At 37.8% G+C, this 21,973-nt stretch overlaps 2 protein-coding genes across 3 annotated transcripts in view; both read left to right on the top strand.

The window, feature by feature from the left end:
• The first annotated feature begins 2,781 nt into the window (after positions 1–2,781).
• Positions 2,782–13,026, top strand: LOC124163699 (spermatogenesis-associated protein 5-like protein 1). Of its 2 annotated transcripts, none has more exons than XM_046540766.1 (7): positions 2,782–4,301; positions 5,112–5,324; positions 6,224–6,476; positions 8,252–8,473; positions 9,252–9,415; positions 11,811–12,122; positions 12,700–13,026. In XM_046540766.1, exons 1-7 carry the CDS (start codon positions 3,168–3,170, stop codon positions 12,850–12,852), a joined length of 2,451 nt encoding a protein of 816 aa, XP_046396722.1. In that variant the 5' UTR covers positions 2,782–3,167; the 3' UTR covers positions 12,853–13,026. The 2 variants fall into 2 exon arrangements, with proteins under 2 accessions (XP_046396722.1, XP_046396723.1); XM_046540767.1 differs by having other exon boundaries at positions 2,784–4,301; positions 5,112–5,315.
• A 2,458-nt stretch (positions 13,027–15,484) lies between these two features.
• LOC124163334 (cytoplasmic aconitate hydratase-like) overlaps positions 15,485–21,973 on the top strand; it is a 28,358-nt gene continuing 21,869 nt past the window's right edge. The window contains exons 1-6 of the mRNA XM_046540163.1: positions 15,485–15,719; positions 16,667–16,759; positions 17,202–17,365; positions 19,635–19,780; positions 20,192–20,261; positions 21,451–21,664. Of these exons, the coding sequence (XP_046396119.1) occupies positions 15,713–15,719; positions 16,667–16,759; positions 17,202–17,365; positions 19,635–19,780; positions 20,192–20,261; positions 21,451–21,664 (694 nt within the window). The 5' untranslated portion in view covers positions 15,485–15,712. The remainder of the gene's footprint in view (positions 15,720–16,666; positions 16,760–17,201; positions 17,366–19,634; positions 19,781–20,191; positions 20,262–21,450; positions 21,665–21,973) is intronic.

Genomic DNA, 21,973 nt, shown 5'->3' with positions numbered 1-21,973 from the left:
ATGAAGGAAACTACCCTATTCTTCGGATAATTAGAAATGAAACCATGCAGCCTCCTCCCTTTGTTCCTAACCTGGATCCGCCCCTGGCTGTGCAGGAAAGAAAATGATCCGTATAGCTCCATTTTAGCCTTATTTGGAGTCCTATACAGATGATGACTGTTTACATACACCTACACATTACCCAGCCTTGCCTCTAGTGCGTGTGATCAGTGCTGTAGTTGGGCCGGTACGGCGTCCCCCCTAAAATCCTAACTCATTATAAGCGTACCGGTTAAAATACCTTCGCGGCCGGATGTATAATACATGTTCTGCTGTTGGAATTTTTGGTGAGTACCGCCTAATTTTTTTCCAACTACAGCACTGCGTGTGATAGTGGTGGTTATGACACCAGCTAATTACTGGAAAGAATTGAGAAGGTGTGACTTGAACATATTTAGCTAATGAATTCCATCTATCATTTGCTGAAGTCTTTAATTGCATGGGGAAAAACTAATTCCTATATACTTATTTGTTTGTCAAAATTTATCTTATTTTATCGTTTTTCTATCATAGGGAGCTTCGGGAGTGTGGAGAATACAACGACCAGCCGGGTTTTACCTCTGGGCCAGACCAGAATTCGGTGACCATCTACAGGATCAACAGCCTTAACAATATAAGCCGCAAACTTGTATATACCTTCAATCACTGTTGATGTTGATTGAACATGCCTGCAGGCATGCTCAGGGAAAAATTTCTGCTGTGTAAGTCATTTGGAACTGTCATGTATCTGCTTTGTACCACTGATTTGTATGTGCTTTTGAACTACTGTGGAATTGAAACACGGTACACAGCAGTTCATGACGTCATAGCATCGCTACCATGTCATCAACTCATTTGAAACATATTTTGAACTGCCTTGGATTTCCATTGGAAACTGCTATGGGACTCATTTGGATTTAAATTTGGAAGTCGTTTGTACCACTCGTTCATCCGTTTTGAAACTGATTTGTACCATTTGGAACTCATTTGTACAACATGCCACCTCCTTTGTAGCAGTTCAAGATGGCGTACTCAATTTTCTTGAAGTTTATTTTAGTCTGTTTCGGATATTTAGGCAAAATGACTATTACGAATGGAAGTGCGGCAGTGCCGCCATTAGGCAATTGCTCCATTGCTTTGCAAAGCATTAGTCATAAACGAAATACATTCAAGCTCGACAAGCTTAACAAAAGTTTCGTGTTTTCATATTGCGGAGTGAGGGGTAAGTCACTTTGGTGGTCAAGAAAGTCCTTATCGAGAGCTTAATTCCGATCTTACGTGGTTGATGTGGATCATTCAGTGTCCATTTTTGAGTGAAATGCCTTCGTTTCTGGAAATTTTTTCTTGAAAACCGTCATGTTAAATATCTGAAAATACAATGGGAAATGCGAAAAAAGGCCTTTCCGGGTAATCGAACTTGTCATCTTCGACATTGAAATATATTTTCGAAGGAGGGATTCATGGCGAAAAAATTCAGCCCTAAAATGCGGATCCAAATATGGACATAAACCATTTCCTAGGGATCGCGAAGACAATATACATCGGTATGTTTTATCATAGAGTAAGTATATTATATACTTACTCTATGGTTTTATGTATATTAATCTATGCAAAATACTACTTTTCCGGTAGTATCAAAGAACGTAAGCTATGAAAGAAAAGGTTGCAAATATGCCGTAAAATTCACAATATTTATAATTGCGAAGTATACTTTGAAAGTATAGACATTGAATTTTTACGATAATAATATACTTGGAAACGCAAAAAAACGCGAGCGCTATGAATTTGTTATTGAATACCTTTATTATACGTAACCCAAATTCTCGGTACGTAGTGAAGATAATCTTGTCGCATTTCAAATCGGACCCAAAAATACGATTTAAGCCACAAGGAAAATAGAATGATTTTTAAACTAATTCGAGTGATTATTTGGGAGTTCCGTTTCTATTAACTGACTTGCGATTATTTCTTATTAAACTACGTATGCATTTTTATTGCATATATATGTATTAAAGAATTTTCGTTTTCTCGACCAAACGTATCAGACTGAACCTGGCCATGGTATGTTGGCGCGTAGAAGACAGTTCCAAAACAAATGATGACGTTTATAAATCGCATGGATTTGTTCACAGAGAATTACAAACGTATGGAAAGCCGTAATACATGAATCTTTTCAGTACACAACAGTTACAATACGAATGATGACGCCCGGAAATCCTGTCATCTCGTTCAAAGGGAGTTCCAAATGAATTTTCTCCGTACACAGCAGTTACAATACGAATGATGACGTCTGGAAATCCTACCGAATCGTTCAAACGTAGTTCCAAATGAGTAGAAAGCAGTTCCAAACGAACACACTCTGTACAAAGGAGTTCCAAAGGGGATCACAAATGAGTTACAAACGTCTTCATATTTCTAATTTTTGGTACAAATGAGTGAAAATGAGTTTCACAGCAGTTCCAATGCAGATTTTGGTGTTCCAAAGCAGTTTCAAAAGGGTTCCAAAGCAGTTGCAAAGCAAAAATTTTTCCCTGAGTGGATAGACGTAATAACGGGAATAGCGAGGCACCACCTCAAGTAGGATACAATTGTGCTACCGCAGGCTTATATTAAGTAATTTAAATGAAGAAGAGCGGGGTGATATATTAAGATATCGTATATATACTTATTAATTGCCCAAATGAATGTTTGATCTAAAATGGGCCACGACGTACTCCCGCCCTGACAACTCGAAAAACACCTTACTAAACAAATGAAAGTTTGGAGCTTTGGAGCGCAAAGCCAATTGTTTCTACGCGGTGCTCTCGATTTGATGTTGTGTATGCTAGAGATGTGACCATGTGTTAATAGAAGATTGATTCATAATTTTTGGCATTCATTGCGGACAATGAAGTCCCAATGTATTTAAATATGAGTTGATTATGTATGTGTTGACAAGGAGATTATGTTCTACTTAACATCGTCTAACCTTCTTGGTGCATCATTCGCTGCTGCTCCAGTGATCCTACTATGATTCACTATGGATTTGTGCCAGAAGCCGGCCAAGTATTGTCAAATAACTCCCATTCGAAATTGTGAATGACGTTATTACCTGTTCCGCAATTAGCGGCATGTATGAGAGGTGAAGAGGCAGGGATTGCGCGTGAAAAATGGCCATGAGGGTGCTGCCCTTACCATCTGGTATTTCCAGTTTACAGAAGTGTTATCTTCCGTTAACGTGTTTTGACGACTTAGGGGAATCGTTTAGAAAATATGCTCTCTTTAAATTTCAAACTGGCTACTGCATTGTGAAACTCTTCTTCAGTCATAATTTGAGTCCAAGCTGTTGTTACATCGATACATCAGTTAGTTCGTTTCTTAATTCACCCCAAAGAACGTTTTTGGATCAAATCACCCCGATAATAATTCCTCAAGGAGGTCCCTTCGATGCCAAGAGTGTTAATATCTCTCTAATATTTGAGAATCTGGACAGATTGGTTCAATGGAAGAAGAAGTACACTGTTTTAGTTTTACATGATCTACTGAAATTTTTCGTCATAGCAAATGAGACCCATGTATTTTTTAATGGCATTAAAGATTATTTGGATTTGGGCATAGCGTATATAAAGATCAACGGTATACGTGGGAAGAAAACTGCTAGTGATGCAGTGTATAAAGTAGTACCTAGCACTGACATTAGAGTAGATGGTGAGTTTACGACCGAGATGGTTCAATTGGAAACTGTGTATCGTGGCGGAATGGAAAAGACTTTCAATCTCTTGGTCGATGTTGTCAACAATCGCAAGCTCACCAATAACTTATTTATTAATCAAAATGTTCTTTTGGTGGGACCGGCGGGCTGTGGGAAGAAGACGCTAATCAAAGCTGTTGCGAAACATTGTAAGTCCCTGGTCATTGAAGTGGACGGGAGTGAAGTACTTTGCCCAAAGGATTGTCGTGGAAAACCTGGAGAAATCGAAGAGAATATTCGCCGCACCTTCGACTCCGTAAAAACTTTTTGCGAAATTTTGAATAATCGACGTTCTGGAAAGAATACATCGAAGAACACCTGCTCCAGAAGAACCGAGGGAAGTTTGCATGCCCATCCTATTGTTATTCTTCTTTTAGCCCATATTGAATTAATGTGTCCCAATAGAAAGCATCAAGCTGGTGCTCAGACGACCCAATTTCTTGGTGCCATGGATTCATTGGAAAATCTGGACAATCTCATTATCTTTGCCACTACAGACGCAGTGGATGAAATTGATCCTGCCATTCGAAGGCCGAGACGGTTAGACCAGGAGGTGAGGTCAATGTTATTGCTAATCCAGTGTGCTGTATTTATCATTCCAGAGCATTTGATCGTGCTTCATATTAATTTGTAAGTCAACCAACTCATATGTGAAATTTTGAGATTAGTAATTAAAATACATTGAAAGCAATAAAGTGGTCACCAATGTTCTCACTGGAAAATTAATTTGGGATTGGCCATCATTTTACTAGGCTGGAGAGGTCTGGATAGGTTTTATCGTTCAATGCATGTGATTGCCAAGGCTATATTGAAGAAAATTTGGGAAAACAGTGGGTTTGCTAAATATTAAAAGCAGTAAGAACCAAGAATATTCAGTGTAGAATTGCAATATTGTCAGTGGAAATGTTAACTTTCAATATAGGCTCGTTCACAATTTTTTTCACTCTTGTGAGTGATGCCTTCTCCAGAATGAGCAAATGAGTGGAAGCATTCTTATAATGTCACCAACTCACAAAAGTGGGTGCCAACTTCCCATTTTCTTTAATTTTATAAGTGTTTTAGGGATGGCTTTGAGAGAGAATGGAGAGGAAGACCTTTTTTTAAACTCATCGCAAACTTCCATCTTCCGAATTCTTATCATGAATTGCAAGTTGAGTCTGAGCAAACAATGCCATTGTAAATAATGAAAATTCTGGTGGATGGAGAAATACATCTGCGATATTAAATATGCAGAGATTGTCATCAGTAATAAAGGGATCTAATTTTTAATTTCTACTTATTTCTATATTTAATTCTAGAGAATGTTTTGCACATGTGTACGAAACAATTTTTATCCTATTTAAAGTAAATTATACAATTTAAGGTGTACATGGGTATCCCTAGTGAGGCAGACCGCTGTGACATCATCAAGAATATTCTCGTTGGCGATGAAATGGAGTCATCACGTCTAGTGGATGTGACACAGGTGGCAAGGACTGCGGCTACCTTAACGCCAGGTCGTGTAGCAGCTGAGCTGAGCCTGCTTTGCTGTCAAGTCAAGTGGATGCATATCAAAAGGAACCATGAGGTGTGCATAGTGAGGATGCCAATTTGTTTTCTCCTTTTTGTGGAAGATAGGACAATTCATGTAAATGGTCACAAATGCCTTGAATACATCGTAATTTCTGGCAGTCAGAGCATTCGAAGTCATGAGTTGTCCTGAGCATCCGGAAAAAGGCAAACTCACAGCCAATTGGAATACTTGGTGCAAAGTTTCTGTACTTGAAAAATGGTGCATTTTCAATCTAAAAATCGTTAGTAATTTTGGTTTCTGCTGGCATCAGCTATCTAGGGTTAAAATTTTGTGACATAATTTTTCTCCGCCCTGTTTAATAGAAAATTACATCAACCATCCTTATTTTCATTGGAAGGATCTGCGTATCAGGTCACAAGAGAAATAAATGCCTGTCTGAAAAAGAGAACTCTAAGTAAGAAAGCTGTCATGAAGTACCTTCATGACTCTCACCCTTTGTGATAAAATATGTTACTTTACTAAAACATGCTGATTATTTTCATTTTGTGTGTCTGGAAAGTCCTTGTAGCTTGATGGATGCAGTAACAATTTATTCCACACACTTTCAACACCTCCAAACTTGGGGTTCCATCAGTCTCAATCAAAGAAATTATGCAAAATATAGCATTATAAAATTTGGCAGATAATCTCACCCGATTTAAACTGTAGAAGATCTCTGAGGACTCCTATTATTAGTTTTTTATGCTGTGTAGCCATGAAATCAATGCTATTTTTATTCTATGTAAGTGGAGGTGATAGAAATAAAAGTGATACCATATTTAGTTTCAACACCTCAGATATGTATGAATTATCATTTAAAAATTTTTTGGGAGCAAAAAAATGAGTAAATCTGTGTAATTTTTGTCAGGGAATATTGTTTCTAAAATATTTGAAAAAATATCAATGAATACTTTTTGTTGTAGAACACTGAGAAAGAAGATACGGACTACTCTAGCCAGTGGCTCCATGACTTTACCTACTGTGCTGGCCAGCTTCCTGTTAGCTCCCTCATTGGTGGTCCTGGCACCTTAATCAGTGGCAGTGCCCTTGATGGTGCCCCAGAGCTGTCTTCCATTGGTGGATTGCAAGGAATCAAGGAGAGACTGGTTATTTCTGTACGGGAACCCCTCTTGCATCCTGAGTCTTTCAGACGCTTGGGTATCAGGCCACCCAGAGGTGAGTGAACGCCAATGAAAGTGATAATAAAAAATTATTATTATTATTTTATTATCATGCATTGCAAATATACAATTTTTAATGGTCGTCATCAGAATAATGTCATATTGTGACTTACTTAAAAGTCAACCTTTGAATAAAACGTAGAATGAAGGTAAAATATCATTTAAAAATGACAATTCCATGTTGTGGCACTCATAAAATTTGTCTATAGTATAAAAAGCTTGTTGTTAGAGTCGGGCATGGATAACATTTTCAATTTTTAAATATTCACATGACTATCTTCAAAAGAGAATTTGTTGATGATGTATGTTTTTATAATATGAAAGCCATTGCTGTTTTTGGTCAGATGACAGTTTTGGACACCAAAGGAATCCATATTCCGAGTGAAATGGGAATGAAAACTCCCTCTTGTCACCAGAGAACTTAAATTTTCCTTTGCATTGCAAACATACTTGAAAGTATAAAGGCTGTGCAGTCGATGTGAGAAGTTTGGCAACCAGAGATAATGATCTCATGGATGAAAAAAGAGATTTTTTTTGGAAAGTGAACAAATTTGAAGTGCATAGTTGTAAGGAGGTGCGTAGCTACTGCTTCAGGGCGTGTTTGACCTGCAGGCTGCCTATACTGTTTCATGTTGTCAATTTGAAAGCATTCCATGCATGGAAAACCATACATTTCAATAAGTTAGCTAAATATTTCGTTTGCATAGTTACAAAAGATAAATTCATCATTAGTTATTAGCATAAAGTAAATTAATGTAAAAAAATGTGATTACATGTATTGAGAAATTGAGTGTTAGAGGATAGGTGCCTCTGTGCGAGTAGTCTCTTTAGCAGATGTATCGTGGGTAGCAATGTCAAGGGATAAAATTTTGGAGGGCTGAAGCTCCCAAACACCATTTATTAAGCACCGGTTTTGAGATCCCCCTTATCTTCACATAAAAACTCTGCTGAAATCCTCTTGTATATACACAATAGTCATCTACATACTACCCCAGAAGCCTCCTAAAAAGGCGTGTGGCAGGGGGTGTTAGGACACCTGCTGTCTACAAATGAAAAGCAAATGCTCAAACAAGGTTACCAAGTTATTTAAAGATAGTAAGTTTATTAAATATTAAAATCGGACATAAAATCACCATAATTTCTGCATCAATGCTAGGATACACTGGGCTTATTATTTCTGTTAGAATCCCCTTCGTGGAATGGAAGCGATCGTGCGCTAGCTGCATTGGGGAGCACCGTGTTCCTGTTTTCCAAGCCTCGCAAAGCACGACCCTGCTCCGTGATCATGGATACATGTCCCACAGCAGTCGCAACCTGGGCTACTGGTGCGAGACTCGGCTATGTGGGGTGGTGCCCGACAGTGTAGTTTCTGATGTCGAGCAGTGGTTTTGAAGCATTCGTGCGAACCACTTTTCTGTATCGGTAATCACAAAGCCACGGATGGGTGGTTTGTGAAACCATGCCTTACATTAAGCTTTAATAATACGAGTACAACCATGTTATCGCCTCTAAAAAGATTTTTTTTAGGTAAATTATGAACATTACAAGACATTAAAGTGAAAGTTTGGGTTATCTGTGATTTCCAATTATTCGTGCTGTCTCTCCCCATCATTAGTCCGGATAATCGGGAGTGTGTTGTAGTTGAAAAAATTCTTAATTTCATGAAGTGATAATAAATGAGTTAATTGCTGGTTACTACTGTGACTGCTGAAATTTTTTTTAAAAATTGGCCACCCCAAATGAACATGTGGTGAATGTCTCTCTTTTCAGGAGTTCTGCTGTATGGGCCTCCTGGCTGTGCTAAGACCACTTTGGCTCGGGCCTTGGCATCCTCTCCAACCTCTTCGGAGTCCAGCCACACAATCACGTTCCTCTCATGCTCAGCTGCTGAGTTGTACTCTCCGTTTGTTGGGGATTCAGAGAAAACAGTGGTGGAACTCTTTCAAAGGGCACGTTGTGGTGCACCCTCCATTGTATTCATTGATGAGCTAGGTGAGTTCCCTTCGTATACCTGATCACTAAGCATAATTTGTGATGGGGATGAATTCTCACGAAAAGTAATAAACAGCAAACAGTGGACTATCTTAGCCAATGCAAACTATGAAGTTGCACTGATTCTTTTGCTCTTATAAGATCATTCAATAATGCAACCATTAGCTTCATGAATTTCTTCTGACCAAGTTTTAGGTACGGTAGCAGTTTATTTGATGAATGCTAACTGAATGTGATGTAATCTCTTGCCAGCTTCGAGGGTAAGGGTGTTGAAGTCAGCATTTATATCGTTCTGTTCCTTAACACGTTGACCACCATGTCGGTTATAATGACCGGAGTCGAGTGGCTACCGTCACGCCACGCCGGTCATACTGAGGAGGAGTTTTCTTACTTCCAAGACATACGGCATCCGAGTGACTGTTTCAAAGTGGATTTCTGACGCCGGAGTGACCGGAATCTCTTGCTAACGTATGGGCCATGATCGTTGTGGCATCAGAATATAAATATTTATTTTAAAGTAAAGTAAAAAAATACACTTAATGTTTTATGATCCGGGAATAGTTCACGGAATAAAAAACACTAATGGCGTCGGAGGACTTATCTGCTAAAAACATCATGGCGGTCAACGTGTTAACATTTATGAATGTCATTAATGTAACTGATTTTGTTGAAACACTGAGTGAGTGAGTATTAATAGAGTTAACATGAAAGTGGCTATCCTGATGCACTTATTTGCTCAATCATCTTATTAGTGATTATTATTAACCTCTCCCGACAGATGCTCTCTTTGGGTCACGTGACGGGATGCACAAAGGTGGAGTTCAGGAGAGGGTATTGGCAGCGCTGCTCATGGAAATTGATGGCGTTGGGCACCGAATGGTTGCTCCCACGGTATCCTCCCTCTCCTCATCTGATGGCCAAATGATGAAGGACCCTGCAGAGGTGAGGCCAGTTTGTTAGAAAAGGGTAATTCACTGCAGTGGTGTTGATCCAATTTAATACAATTAGTATTTGAGATTGTCCTATGAAGCAGGGTTGCTACACATCAGGGAAGTTGAGGAAAAGTCAGGGGATCTTATCCATGGCATCGGGGAAAATTTTTATCGTGAAAATCAAATCAAAATTACCACCATCCTATCAGCTTGGCTTTTTTAACTTGGAAAGATGTGGTAAATTTGCCTTTGGAAGTGGCCTTTGAATTCAATATAAAACCATCTTAATGATAATTTTTTTTCCTTTTTATTAAGGTTCTGACTATATCGTATTGCATAGGATCGTTTGTACTGTATTGCCATATATTTCTTTTGTTTTCTTACTTTCAAGAAGTTCTAGAAGAAAACACCTGTGTCCTACGCTTAGGTTGTGATTGGTGAGCAGAACAAAAATAACAAAAATAAATAATGATCGAAATGAGAGTGCAAAAAATTTGGGGGAACTGAAATTTTTTGTGAAGGAAAAGTCAAGGATTTTGAATTTTGGAATTTTGTAACAACCCTATCAACTAGTTTAATATTTGAATAATCCTGTAAATAGGGTGAGAATTTTTCTTTTAATTTTGGTGGCAAACTTCCACAGATGTTTGTGAACTGTTATTCGTTTGCCGTAAGTACATATATGAAATAAGGTACACTCATTTTATGCAAGATTCCATTATTGTTTGCCTTAAATCTTTTTTTCTGTTGATGTATATTCATCAAAATACATTATTGGATGACATAAGAACTTAGTGACGGGTTGTATTACCGACTTAAGAGATGGAGATATTTTGTGGGACTGTGAAATAGGTAACATAACAAAAATTGTTTGCATGCCTCACAGATTTTTATTTGCAAACACAGGTTTCGACTAAATGAGTCATTTTCACTCTACCCACAATGTCACCACTGCAATTGGGGTGTTTTGTTGTCGGTATAGCTTCTGCTTATTTTCCACCCCAAGAGTGGTGTGAATGAAAGGAACTGATTTTATTTAATACAGTGGAACCTCGTTAAAGCGAGTGCGGGCTATAGCGACACCCCCGCTATTACAAGATATAGCCGATGCACCGTCAATTGACCCTATAATGAGCGTGTTAAAAAATTCGTTTTTACGAGACCCTTTCGGTGTTGGCTCTCGCCATAGCGAGGGTTTCACCGCCGGAAGACTTTCATCAAGACTCCTTAACCTCTGTAATTGCTAGTGATCTGTTAGAAATGAAGTTAATGGAGTGCTCAGTCTCAAATTTATGTGGTAAACTGTCGTTCGATAAATATAATGATTGACGAAACAATGCTTTGCATGATTTTTATTCAGTGCGGCGCTTATAAATTGTTTGAATAGTTAGTCGTTATTTGAGTAAGGAAATTTAGTGATGCAAAAAAACATCGCCTATCGTCTGGATTTATGCTTACGTTTATCGGATAGATGTTTATCTGTCGCCGCACCACTCCTGTTCCTGTATATCTGTTTGCAACAGGTATATTGGCTATTATTTGCTCCACCTCCGGTAAAGCGACAATTCGCTATAGCGAGTGTTTGTTAGTGCACCGTGGGGTGTCGTTATATCGAGGTTGCACTGTATCTTCAGGATCTGAAGGTTATTTTTCTCTGGAAGTAACTTAATGACTTTTATACAATTGATAACAATCTGTTCCTTCTAGCATATCTACAACATTCATTGCTAGTCATATGTTGGTATGCTTCTTTCCGGCAACCATGGCTTCTGCTGATCAGCCTATTGATGCAAATTATTTTCGGATTATGTTTTTATCATCTCACATATATGGAGAAGAGATTTCTGTTGGCAAAGAAGGCGTTCATCTACAGGAAAAAACTTATGGTAGGATATTTGTGCGAGATTTCAATGAGAAGACTTGCAAAGAGTCTAATCTGGAGTCTAGCATTTTGTAGTGCATAAACATGGACACTTAGGAAGGATGGTGTGAAAAGGCTGGAGATGGGTCTGGAGGAGGATGCAGAATGTGAAGGGGGCAGAGAGGAGGAGGAAAATCGAAGTGCTGCACATGGTGGGTGAGGAGAGGAAGCATCTAGACAAGGTATGGAGGAGACAAAAGGTGTGGATGGAGTGAGAACAGAGCGAGAAGGCGGTGTTAAAAAGTTTTTAGATGGAAGAATTTTAGGTAGGCAAGGGAGGAAAGGAAGAAAGAAGGATTGATAGATAGAATGAAAGGGAGTAGGTCTTATTGTGAATAGAAAGAGGAAACTACATGTTGAGAGAGAAGATAGGCTGGAGTTAACTTCTAAATTCTCCTAGTAAACCAACCCTAATCAGTACGATACTCTAATGATTTTGCATATCTCTTTAAAATTTAGATGGTTTTGCCTATTTTTTTTACAGGGGAAGAATGATTTATCTTCTGGGAATCCTACCAATAGTGCAAGGCAGTACTCAATGGAGCCATTCTCTCAGGTGACAGTAATAGCTGCGACAAATCGGCCAGACCTCATAGACGATGCCCTACTGAGGCCTGGCAGATTGGACCAGCTCATTTACATCCCTCCTCCCAATGAGGATGCTCGCTTTGATATCCTCTCGTACTACACATCAAAAATGCCTGTTGAGGGTGGAGACAAGAGCTCTCTCTTGAGGGAGCTGGCCCAGGCTACTGACCTCTACTCGGGGGCTGACCTGAAAAACCTGTGTAAAGAGGTGAGTCCCTTTGATATTAGGGATGTAAAACCACCCTGAAATTCCTGCTTATAGAAATATGTAGTGGTGCATACATTCATCTTTGGAATTAAAGGCCAATTTATTGAAAAAATGTAGGGTCAAATTAATTGTGGGGACCACTTGCCTTGAGATTACAGTACCCCTTGGTCAGTTGAGTTCATAGAAAATAGGTATATAGGTGAAAAAAGAGTTAATCAATGGAAAAATTAGGGTAAGGTTTGATCGACTTTGAATCAGCATGAAATTTGATTGTGCTGTTTCATAATCATCTGTTCAAAAAATATGATGATAGGGACATGCTCGTATCTTGCAAATATAAATATGTATTGCCAATTATAAATTACTAAAATTTTGGGGTTCGGAAACCCCTGATCCCTCCCTCCACTTGCTATACCCTTGTTTTTGCATGTAATTTCCTGGAGAAAAGTATTCAAGCACAGGTAACTCATCGTTTCTAATATTGAATACTTACAAATAGGATGGCAAGGAATTTATTTTGAGAGTCAGCCCCTTATTTTCTTCAAATTTGTGAATTGTCTTTGAAACTTTTTTCCAGGCAGCACTTACGGCCTTATCAGAGGAGGGATTTGAAGTGGAAGCAGTCAAGAAGGAACATTTTTTTACTGCGCTAAAATCGACAAGGTCATCTCTCACTCCTGATATGCTTCTGTCCTACCAGAAATTCAGTGGCAATAAATTTTTGCCTTGATGTTGCAGTGTTTACTGATAAAGGAATGCCCTGGTCTTCTGTTTTTCTGTGTATCATCTACATTGGACTCTGCACATTATCTGAGCTGATTTTGTATTTTTTTAAACTTTCAAATTTTATACCCATTGGCACAATATGTTATCAAAAGTGTAATTATATGAAGTATTCGTGAACAGAAAGCACTATTGCCTTCTCAAAATTTGCATGTGAACTCATTACACTGATTCCTTATCTGCAAATTTAGAAGAAGCATACCATGAAATTCACTTTACAATCGGTCGTCTTTCTTGGATTAATATAATAATAATGAGGATCTATTGAATTTCAAAAGTTTATCTATCCACATGAATTTCTATGGGGTTAGCCCAACATAAGTTAGGCAAATGTATTTTTCCTTCTTTGCTCATGTGTACATAGAATGGGTTCTATCAGGGCAGACCTCACATCTACCGAAAGCCTCCAATTACGGTGTGCTATGAGCTCCAAAAGTGTCCTCATCATTCTTTAGTGCAATCTCATTGATCTCTGAAAACATTTTTCTTAGAATTATGTCATTTATTCGTATTTTATTAAACTTCAAATACTAAGTTATAAGGTAAAAATTTTACTATAGTAGGTCTAGTATTTAAGGAGATACAATCTAGTATTAAATGGTATTACTTCTAGGTGCTCTAAGGTACAAAATTGAGTTTTTAAGGATAACCAGAAATTCAATTCCTTAGTGTCAACATATTACAAGTAATTTTATTCTCAGTCTCTTGCCCTGGTGAAAATAACACCAAGGATGAAATCTACTATTTATAAAAAAATAGCTTAGACAGGATTTTAATCCTGGGCAGGCAAATGATTTTTTCGTGGATAATTTCATTCTGTGTACAAATTCACTTGTTTCCTATCAGCATTTCTTGATTACTGTGGTGCAAGGAATGGAATGAAACAGTTAATGTGCTGTCCTATATTGCATTTTAAGCATTATTCTTTCTCCTCAGTACATTGTACATGTATGCACAATAGGGTGGTTTCTTATTATTTTTTTATTGCCTAAATCGAAAGATTATTACTCCTGGAGTACGAATTTCACACTTATAGATTTTTAAATGACGATATATATTTTTTGCGATTAAACAAAAAGTGAAAAATTTCAAGCGCCCGATAACGCTACGGCTAAGTAGGAACGATGGGAAAAAGTCAGTGTGACGTATTTCTGGTTCCCCCTGCTGCCTTGTGAGGTGACCTTGGGGCGAGGCTTGAGTGCTGATACGACGCAGGCTGCTAGCAGGTAGCTGAGTACCCTGCTAGCTGATAGCGCTTGGCTTAAATAAGGATTTTAAGTATACCGGGACTAGCCACGGTGATAACTTTTACGGGAGTCACCCGCAATGCACAATTGTGCGAAAAATCCACAGAGAAAAAATCATTCGCCTTGATCGGGATTCGACAGGGAAGAATGACGCCTCGGTAGCTTAACTGGCTAAAGCACTCGGCCGGAAATCGAGGGATCCGGGTTCGAATCCCGGTCAAGGCGAATGATTTTTTCTCTGTGGATTTTTCGCACAGTTAAATAAGGATAATTATTCCCTTATCGAACGAAGGAAACTTTCCGAACTTAGGTATTTTTAATGTGTGATTATTAAGAGATGTTTCCCTGAACTCTGTGCCTCTTGCAATTAGTAATCTCAGACGACGTAAAACTCCTATCTACTCATATAGGAACTATAAGGTCCCTGTGACGTCACGTGGAGCGGAATCGCATTGGCGCCAATCTGGCCTTTTTCAAATGAGGTTAAAAATTGACCGTTGCCATTCGTCTAAACTGGGATTTCTAAAACAAAATAATTTGTATATTATGAATACGCTAATGGTGGGTAAGGAGTCGCAATCATTGCATTTCGTTTTCTTTGATGAGGGAAACTACCCTATTATCACAGTAAATATTACCATCGCCAAAGGGTTGTGGTTTGTACTAGGTGGTTGTGTCCATTACTCCTTATTTAGTGCAATCAAGCAGGACTGAGTGAATTCTTTGGATAATATTTATAGCATGTGTTACGTCATGGATTTACCTATGTCCTTCCACTCACTTATCTTCTGGATGATAAATAGTGCATCTCCTATAAATTTCAGTTATTTTAATCTCATGTCCCTGCTCAATGGCATATTTACCACTTATTTTTTTCATTTTACATTTGTCTCCATAAAAAATGATATGAGATGATTGAGTGGAGAGCTGTGTCACACCAATCTTAGGATCGCTGAAGATGATAAGGAGAGCAATTATTAAACTCCTGTTCAAGATATTAATGTATGTAATTTTCTGTACCTCTCATTACAGAAAAGTTACCAAAAGTAAAAAGCCAAGTAAGCATGTAATTAATTATGTTCTCTAACTATCATTGTCATCTTCAGAGACAATTTTGCGTAGTGACTTCAAACGTATTAGGAATTCAGTTGATAATTATTCAAATATATACAACCTGGAAAATTTTCGGAGCTAAATTAAGATATTTCTTTAAAATATTTGAGTGCGCCGCTATGGCTCTCTTTCAAATCTCACAGGTAGCGCTATCGGCGGTGGAAATTCAAATCAACGAAGAAATTCTTCTAAGGAGAGTGAACGGGTATCGGGAGTTTCGGTATAGGATCTACGTCATAGTAACAGCAACATGTCGAAATCATTAGCGTGATTCGTGATAAATACTTTTCCGATATTTCTGTGCGTGAATGTGTTGCGTAAGTTCGTGATTACCCGTCAATGCATAGCCGTTTAAGTTTACTGCGCAAGACGCTCCATAATTTTTTAAACGAGAGGATTTCGTAATATTCAAGAGGGCAGTGAACGTGAGAAGCTCTTGGGTTCACAATGGCTGGTACGTGTTTCGGTAGAAATCTGTTATTTTTGTAATTTTCTTCAGTTTTATATCAGAAAAGTTTAACAGACTAATTTAAGTTTGCGTTTAGGACTGTATATGATTATATCACGTACTCTTCGCTCGTATTATGCTTAAAATAACTGGGTACTTGTCGGTTTAATGTGGTATGAATTTTAGTTAAGGGTAATTGCATACCAAATTAACCCCAAAAATGAGAATTTGTCACCCTCCGACTTGTCTTTCGACGGCAATTGATATATTACATTCCTTCACGTAGTAATGAAAAAATTCCATGTATATATATTTACCTAGCTTCAATGGTTTATCAATTACATCCAATGCTTTAAGTTTTTTCTTTTTACATCAAAGTTGTAGGGATTATGGAAATAAATGATAGTCCGTTTGTTTTATTTTTAGCCCCATTTAATTTTTTTAAACTTTGCATCAGCAACATTTTTTGGACAAAAACAGTGAAATGTGACAAAAAATCAACAGTAGGGTTTCCATCAAATTTGTTAAATTTTGGGTGATAATTGTAGGTATATCATTTGATATTCAGTAGTAGTAATAATAATAATGGCTTTTTTATTATTTCTGTCGTATTTCAAAGTAATTTAAAAATTGACCTGTGTCAACCTACGTCACCTACCTATCGTAAACGGTTTAGTCCCTATTTATTTATGTTTTATCACCATCTTCCTGAAATTTTGAAATATACATTAAATATGCTTAAAATACATGAAGCGGAAATGGATATAAAGAGCATATTTTCAATGAGACTTGCCTACTTTAGGTCCACCCTTATAGACTTGGGCATACATTGATTAATAAAATATTTAATCGAATGAAAATACTCCCAGCAAATGTAGGCTTCAGGTGTACACGATAAAAAACTTTTTCATCGCACTGCCGTTTATACGTACCTTATTTAATTTTTATTTCAGCGAACAACCCATTTAACCATCTACTACGGACCATAGATGTTGATGGTAAAACCTACTGCTTCTATGACCTGGCGTCTTTAAGTAATGACTATGGTAAGAAAGGAAGTTTGGACACTACTATCTCTGTGCTGTCATCTAAATGATTAATAGGAGTCCGAGGATGTGTTTGGTATTGAATGAATTTTGTATCAGCCAAAATTTAAAAAATCCAGAGACTAGACATACATGTACCTATTCAAAATAATGACTGAGTTGGACCAAAATTAATTTTAACATTAAAGTTTTATTGAAAGTGAACTTAATTGCAATAGAATGATGAAAAGGCTCATCCAAAAAGTTGGAAATTTTCGGGATGATTTCTGAAGTGCTAATTGGTATAAAGTAATGTACTCTTAATAGGGTAATATGCTCTCATATATAAACAAGGTAATACTACTGCTGATAATAAAAAATAATGAAATAAAGCCCGCTTTAGTACATAGTTACCAAGATGTGACATTACCTAACTGTTTTAATTGTACCTTTGTTTTTATAGGTAAATTGCCTTATTCTATTCGAGTGCTCTTGGAGTCTGCTGTTCGCAATTGTGACAACTTCCAGGTTACAGAAAAAGATGTGCAAAATGTGATCAATTGGGATAAAAATTCTAAAGAAGGAGACACGGAGATAGCCTTCAAACCAGCTCGTGTGCTTCTGCAGGTAATTTATTCTTATGCTCTGTCAAGTAATTTCCCTATATTGCCTTCAAAACATGGAAATCACTTGCTATCTGGTTATTTCCTGTTGTGGTTCTTGAGAATAATAAATATGGAGTAAATCGTTCTTTTATACTTTAATGGGGTTAAATGATCACTTGCTGGGGAATGTATACCGAGGATAAGCTTAATTTTATGAAAGTAAACACTGATATATAAGTTAAATTGTCCATCAACTTTATAGAGTGTATTTATATGTGAATTGAAAAGGAAGTTGTGTGAAAATGAGCAATACTACCAAAATTGTTTATGGAAACCGTAATCTCAATTAAGTAAAACATGAAATTTGTTAGACTGAGCTTTGAAGAAAAAAACAGGGTAAGATAGACTCTGTCAAAGGTATTTAACTTATTTAATAAATCAATGACAGCTGGTTTGGTGAAGTGCCATTTCACTCATATTTTGAGAGGATGTATAACATTGTCAATTTTGAGATACTTTGTGAAAAAAACATTTAAATAAAGTTTCAAATGTGAAATGTTCTAACAGTTAAATGTTAACTGGTTGCGCAATACTCCTGCTGGATTCTGACATGGATGTCAGTTGGCAACTTTTTGCAGGGTTCATTACCAGTCAGGAAAATCATGGAAAAGTCATGGCCTATTATTCATTACTGCATACAAGCGGTGAGGTGAGGGTTTTTTTTCAGCCCTAGCTGGTCGGCACGGGGAGCACCAACTCGGTGCTACTTGACTTTATTTTACAACATGCCTTGCTGCATTTTTCCATTAAATTCCAAAACGGAACTGACTTGCCATTGATATAAAGTCAGGGAAATTTAAAACACCCAAAATGGGACTCTGGGAAGATGGAAAGTAGGTCTGAACCTTATTTGGGTTGCTTGTTCGGCGAAGGGTCCTACTCCACCACTTCACTGGTGAGTGTGGAAATAGAGGGGAAAGTCGTGGAGCTATAAAGCATTGTCATTTTCCGTGGCTACCAACTGATAGGAGACTTAGGATAGGAGATTACTTCTTCGAGTTCTTCCCTAGAGCAGTGACCATCTGAGTGCTTCACTTGTAATGCACGAATGATAGGATGGCCTGTTTTCCAGCGGCCTGTCTGTATCCTTCTCCTTTCCCCATTTAAATCAGTGCAATTTAAGTCTGTTCGTGTTGTTAACTATACTAAATTTTTTAGTTTCTTTTGAACTGCATTTGTTAGATGGAAGGACAGTGAGAGGGTAGACCTCATTTAAAGTTACAAAACCACTCTTCAATTAGATTTAAATGTACTTTTACTTTGAGGACAGAAAATACATAAAATACCTAGAGTTAGTACTACCTGGGTTATTGACTGGATATACTTTTTTTGGGATTTCGTTCATGTGAGGTTGGGTATGATTAAAGACAGTCTGAGGCCCAAATTTTTCCTCATCATCAAGTTGAAGTATATTTCCATTTTATCAGCAGTTTTCGGCAGGTTAGGACGGAAAGGGATGTAGCTAAATAGATAATATTTAGACTATATTGTCTACATGTTATTGTTTTAGTTTTATTTTGCCCATCTTGCCCATCATGGAAGATAGATTGTAAGTCCTGCATGTGCATGAAAGAAAGGCTATGAACTGCCAAAGTTATTAATTCAAGAACCATTCAGGAAAATGGAAAACGGACTAAAGAATGCTCAATATAAATTTGAACCAACACATCCTGGGTCAAATCTTTTAGAAATTAAAATATATAGTTATCCTCATTGAATATTTCTTATTACCAATTTGTGTGTTCATTATTTTATCTGTTCTTTTGTATGCGGTTATAATATTAAATTCTTTCAATAGATTATGATTGAAGATCATTACATGGGAGTACCAAGAATCAAAACTGGGGGGAAGGGGGGAAAGGAGGGCATAACTAGCTGTGGTCATTGAAGTTGTAACTTTTTAGCAAAGGAAAGGTTAACGGAGCCAAAATTTTAAGGAAATTATGACAGAAATGTATTATTTTTTTATCATTATTTGCTTGAAAAAATAACGATTTTCATTTAAGTTCCAAGTCTTTTACTAATGTCATTTTTCTTCAAAAGGAAAATTTTTTCGTAACTTTTGTTTTGAACTAAATTTATTGTTGCTTCTATGGGAGGGCTGTTTCCTCCCACTGGGTGTGCCCATGGGTCATTAATTGAAGAAAAAATGTCATGTCCTCCTTCATTTGGCTTCCATAATCCCTTTCATGTCTCCTCTGACGTATTTTTCCTATTTGCATTGTCCTTAGGACTTCACTGGAGTGCCTGCGGTTGTCGATTTTGCTGCCATGCGAGATGCGGTGAACGAGCTTGGTGGCGACCCACAGCGAATCAACCCCATCTGCCCCTCTGACCTGGTCATCGATCACTCCGTGCAGGTGGATTTTGTCCGAAGGTATTTACTTTTGACTTGCTCTGTTCTTGAATTAATAAGAAAAATATTTTGGTGGGCAACCCTATTGGTGGGAAACTATTCCATGTGTATATAAGAGTGGCCTAGCTTATCATAAATTTATCCTCTTAAATACATTTTCATTTATCCAAGTATGGAAATAACCTAGAAATTGAAAACTGTGTTAAAGGTTTGTTTTTAGTGTTAGAATACATACACCTTGCCAAATTCACCTCATTGCATCAAAATAATTGTACATCATCCTTTTTGGGTCATTTGATATTGCCTTACATATGGGTTAATTTTCTGAATTTATGTTAAAATATTTCTTGACCTACACTCCAAGAAATATTTTAACATGTATAATAGGAGGTCAAAATAAAGGAAAAAAAAATAATTTTCTGAATTTTACAGCGCTGACGCTGCTGAGAAAAATCAAGATTTAGAGTTTAGCAGGAATCAGGAAAGGTTTAAATTTCTCAAGGTAGGTGTTTTATTTTTAATTTTGAATATAGTACATAATTTAAAGTGGCCATATGGTTAACTTTTAATTAAGTAAATATTTTATCAGTCACTTCGACCATATTTTTGGATAATGAGACATCAGTTATGAAGAGTATTAGCATTTAAAAGTCATCATGCAACTTGTAAGCCCATTTTAATCGATTAGATTATTTATATGAATGACCCCTGAAGGGGTTAAGGGTACTCCGGTATTTAACCTCACTTCAATGAAGTAAACGAAATTAAATTCGACCACGTTTATTTGCGATGGTAAGCGATACACTTGCTCAATGTCTCTCGCGCGATAGTCCTTCTCCGTTGCCGTTTCGTCAGCGTCTCTCGCGGTGCCTCCCTGGCGCTCGGTTCCGCGCACCCAGGTGGCGGCAGCAGGGACCTCAGGGTCCCAGGGAAACGACCTCGGCCAGGTGGCTGGCCTTGGTGACGGCGCTTGAAATTAAGAGCTCTGCCACAATCCCCATTGTTTGGTGGTTGGCAGCCCGCAGCACATATTCTTATTTGTCTCTATTTTTGCTTTGAATGACCCAGTGTAAACACTTTCCTATATGGATACTGTAGAAATTATGGCAATAGATTGTTGAGATAAGTAAAAAGATGGGAAAGTTATGGGATACACCATTGCTGGCTTGACAATGGGTTTTTAGACCATTTTTTTTACTGTCGATTGTGATAGACTGATAAATGTAATGGGATCCTTATTTTTTTGTCTTTTGATCCGACTCCTACTTTTTGAGATATTTGTGGTGGAAATGGGCAGCTGAACCCTTATACTATCAAGGCAGTGCTGGGCAAGCTATGTGACTTATTCAGTTTGTTTCCAGTCCATCGCGTTTTGTTTAAGTGTGTTTATGCAACACTTGTTTCTTTGAAGATAGCGCTGTTTGTACCGAGTTGAATATTGGCCTAACCTTGTTCTATGAAAATTTTGATTCTGTACTCATTAAAATTAAACACTATAAGGCTATTAAATCAGTGTTTCACGTACAGGGAAATGAAGATAATACATATTGATGGTCAAACAACATTTTGGAGGAAGGAAGGAAGGGTGGTAAAACGTTTTGTGAAATATTGCATGGCAGTTTAAATGGATATAATAATGGAAACTTTGTGATGGAGGATGCCTTTGAGTGTGCAGTATCTGCTTGTTTCAGTGGGGAGCCAATGCACTCAAGAACATGCTCATTGTGCCTCCTGGCTCTGGCATCGTGCACCAAGTGAACTTAGAGCACCTCGCCCGAGTCGTCTTTGCTGTCAAGGGTGCTGCCAAGGATCGTCCTCCCATCCTCTACCCTGATTCTGTCGTTGGCACGGACTCCCACACCACCATGATCAATGGCCTTGGGGTTCTAGGATGGGGTGTTGGTGGTGCGTATTTGTGCTTTTATTTATTTTACGAATGTGATTGTGATTGCCCTGTGGTAACAAAAAGATGTAATAATAATGGGGAACAAAGGTTGGCGAGATTGTTGCTTTAAGGGTTGACGGCCGAAGAAAAATAAAAAAAACCTTGGATCTCACAGAATTTTCGAGGGTCATTAGGGGAGGCTGGAAAGTTTGGGTTCCGACTCTTATATGTAGGAGATGTGGGTCAGCAGGGAATGGTGTTTCAATTCTTCGCATGTACGGTTGCCAATGGCTTCCAGGTGCAGCTGCGTGTTGCGCTTTGTCGTGCAA

The sequence above is a fragment of the Ischnura elegans genome, chromosome 8 (genome assembly GCF_921293095.1).
Source record: "Ischnura elegans chromosome 8, ioIscEleg1.1, whole genome shotgun sequence".
Taxonomy (NCBI): Eukaryota; Metazoa; Arthropoda; class Insecta; order Odonata; family Coenagrionidae; genus Ischnura; species Ischnura elegans.
This window is presented reverse-complemented; position numbering and strand designations above follow the sequence as displayed.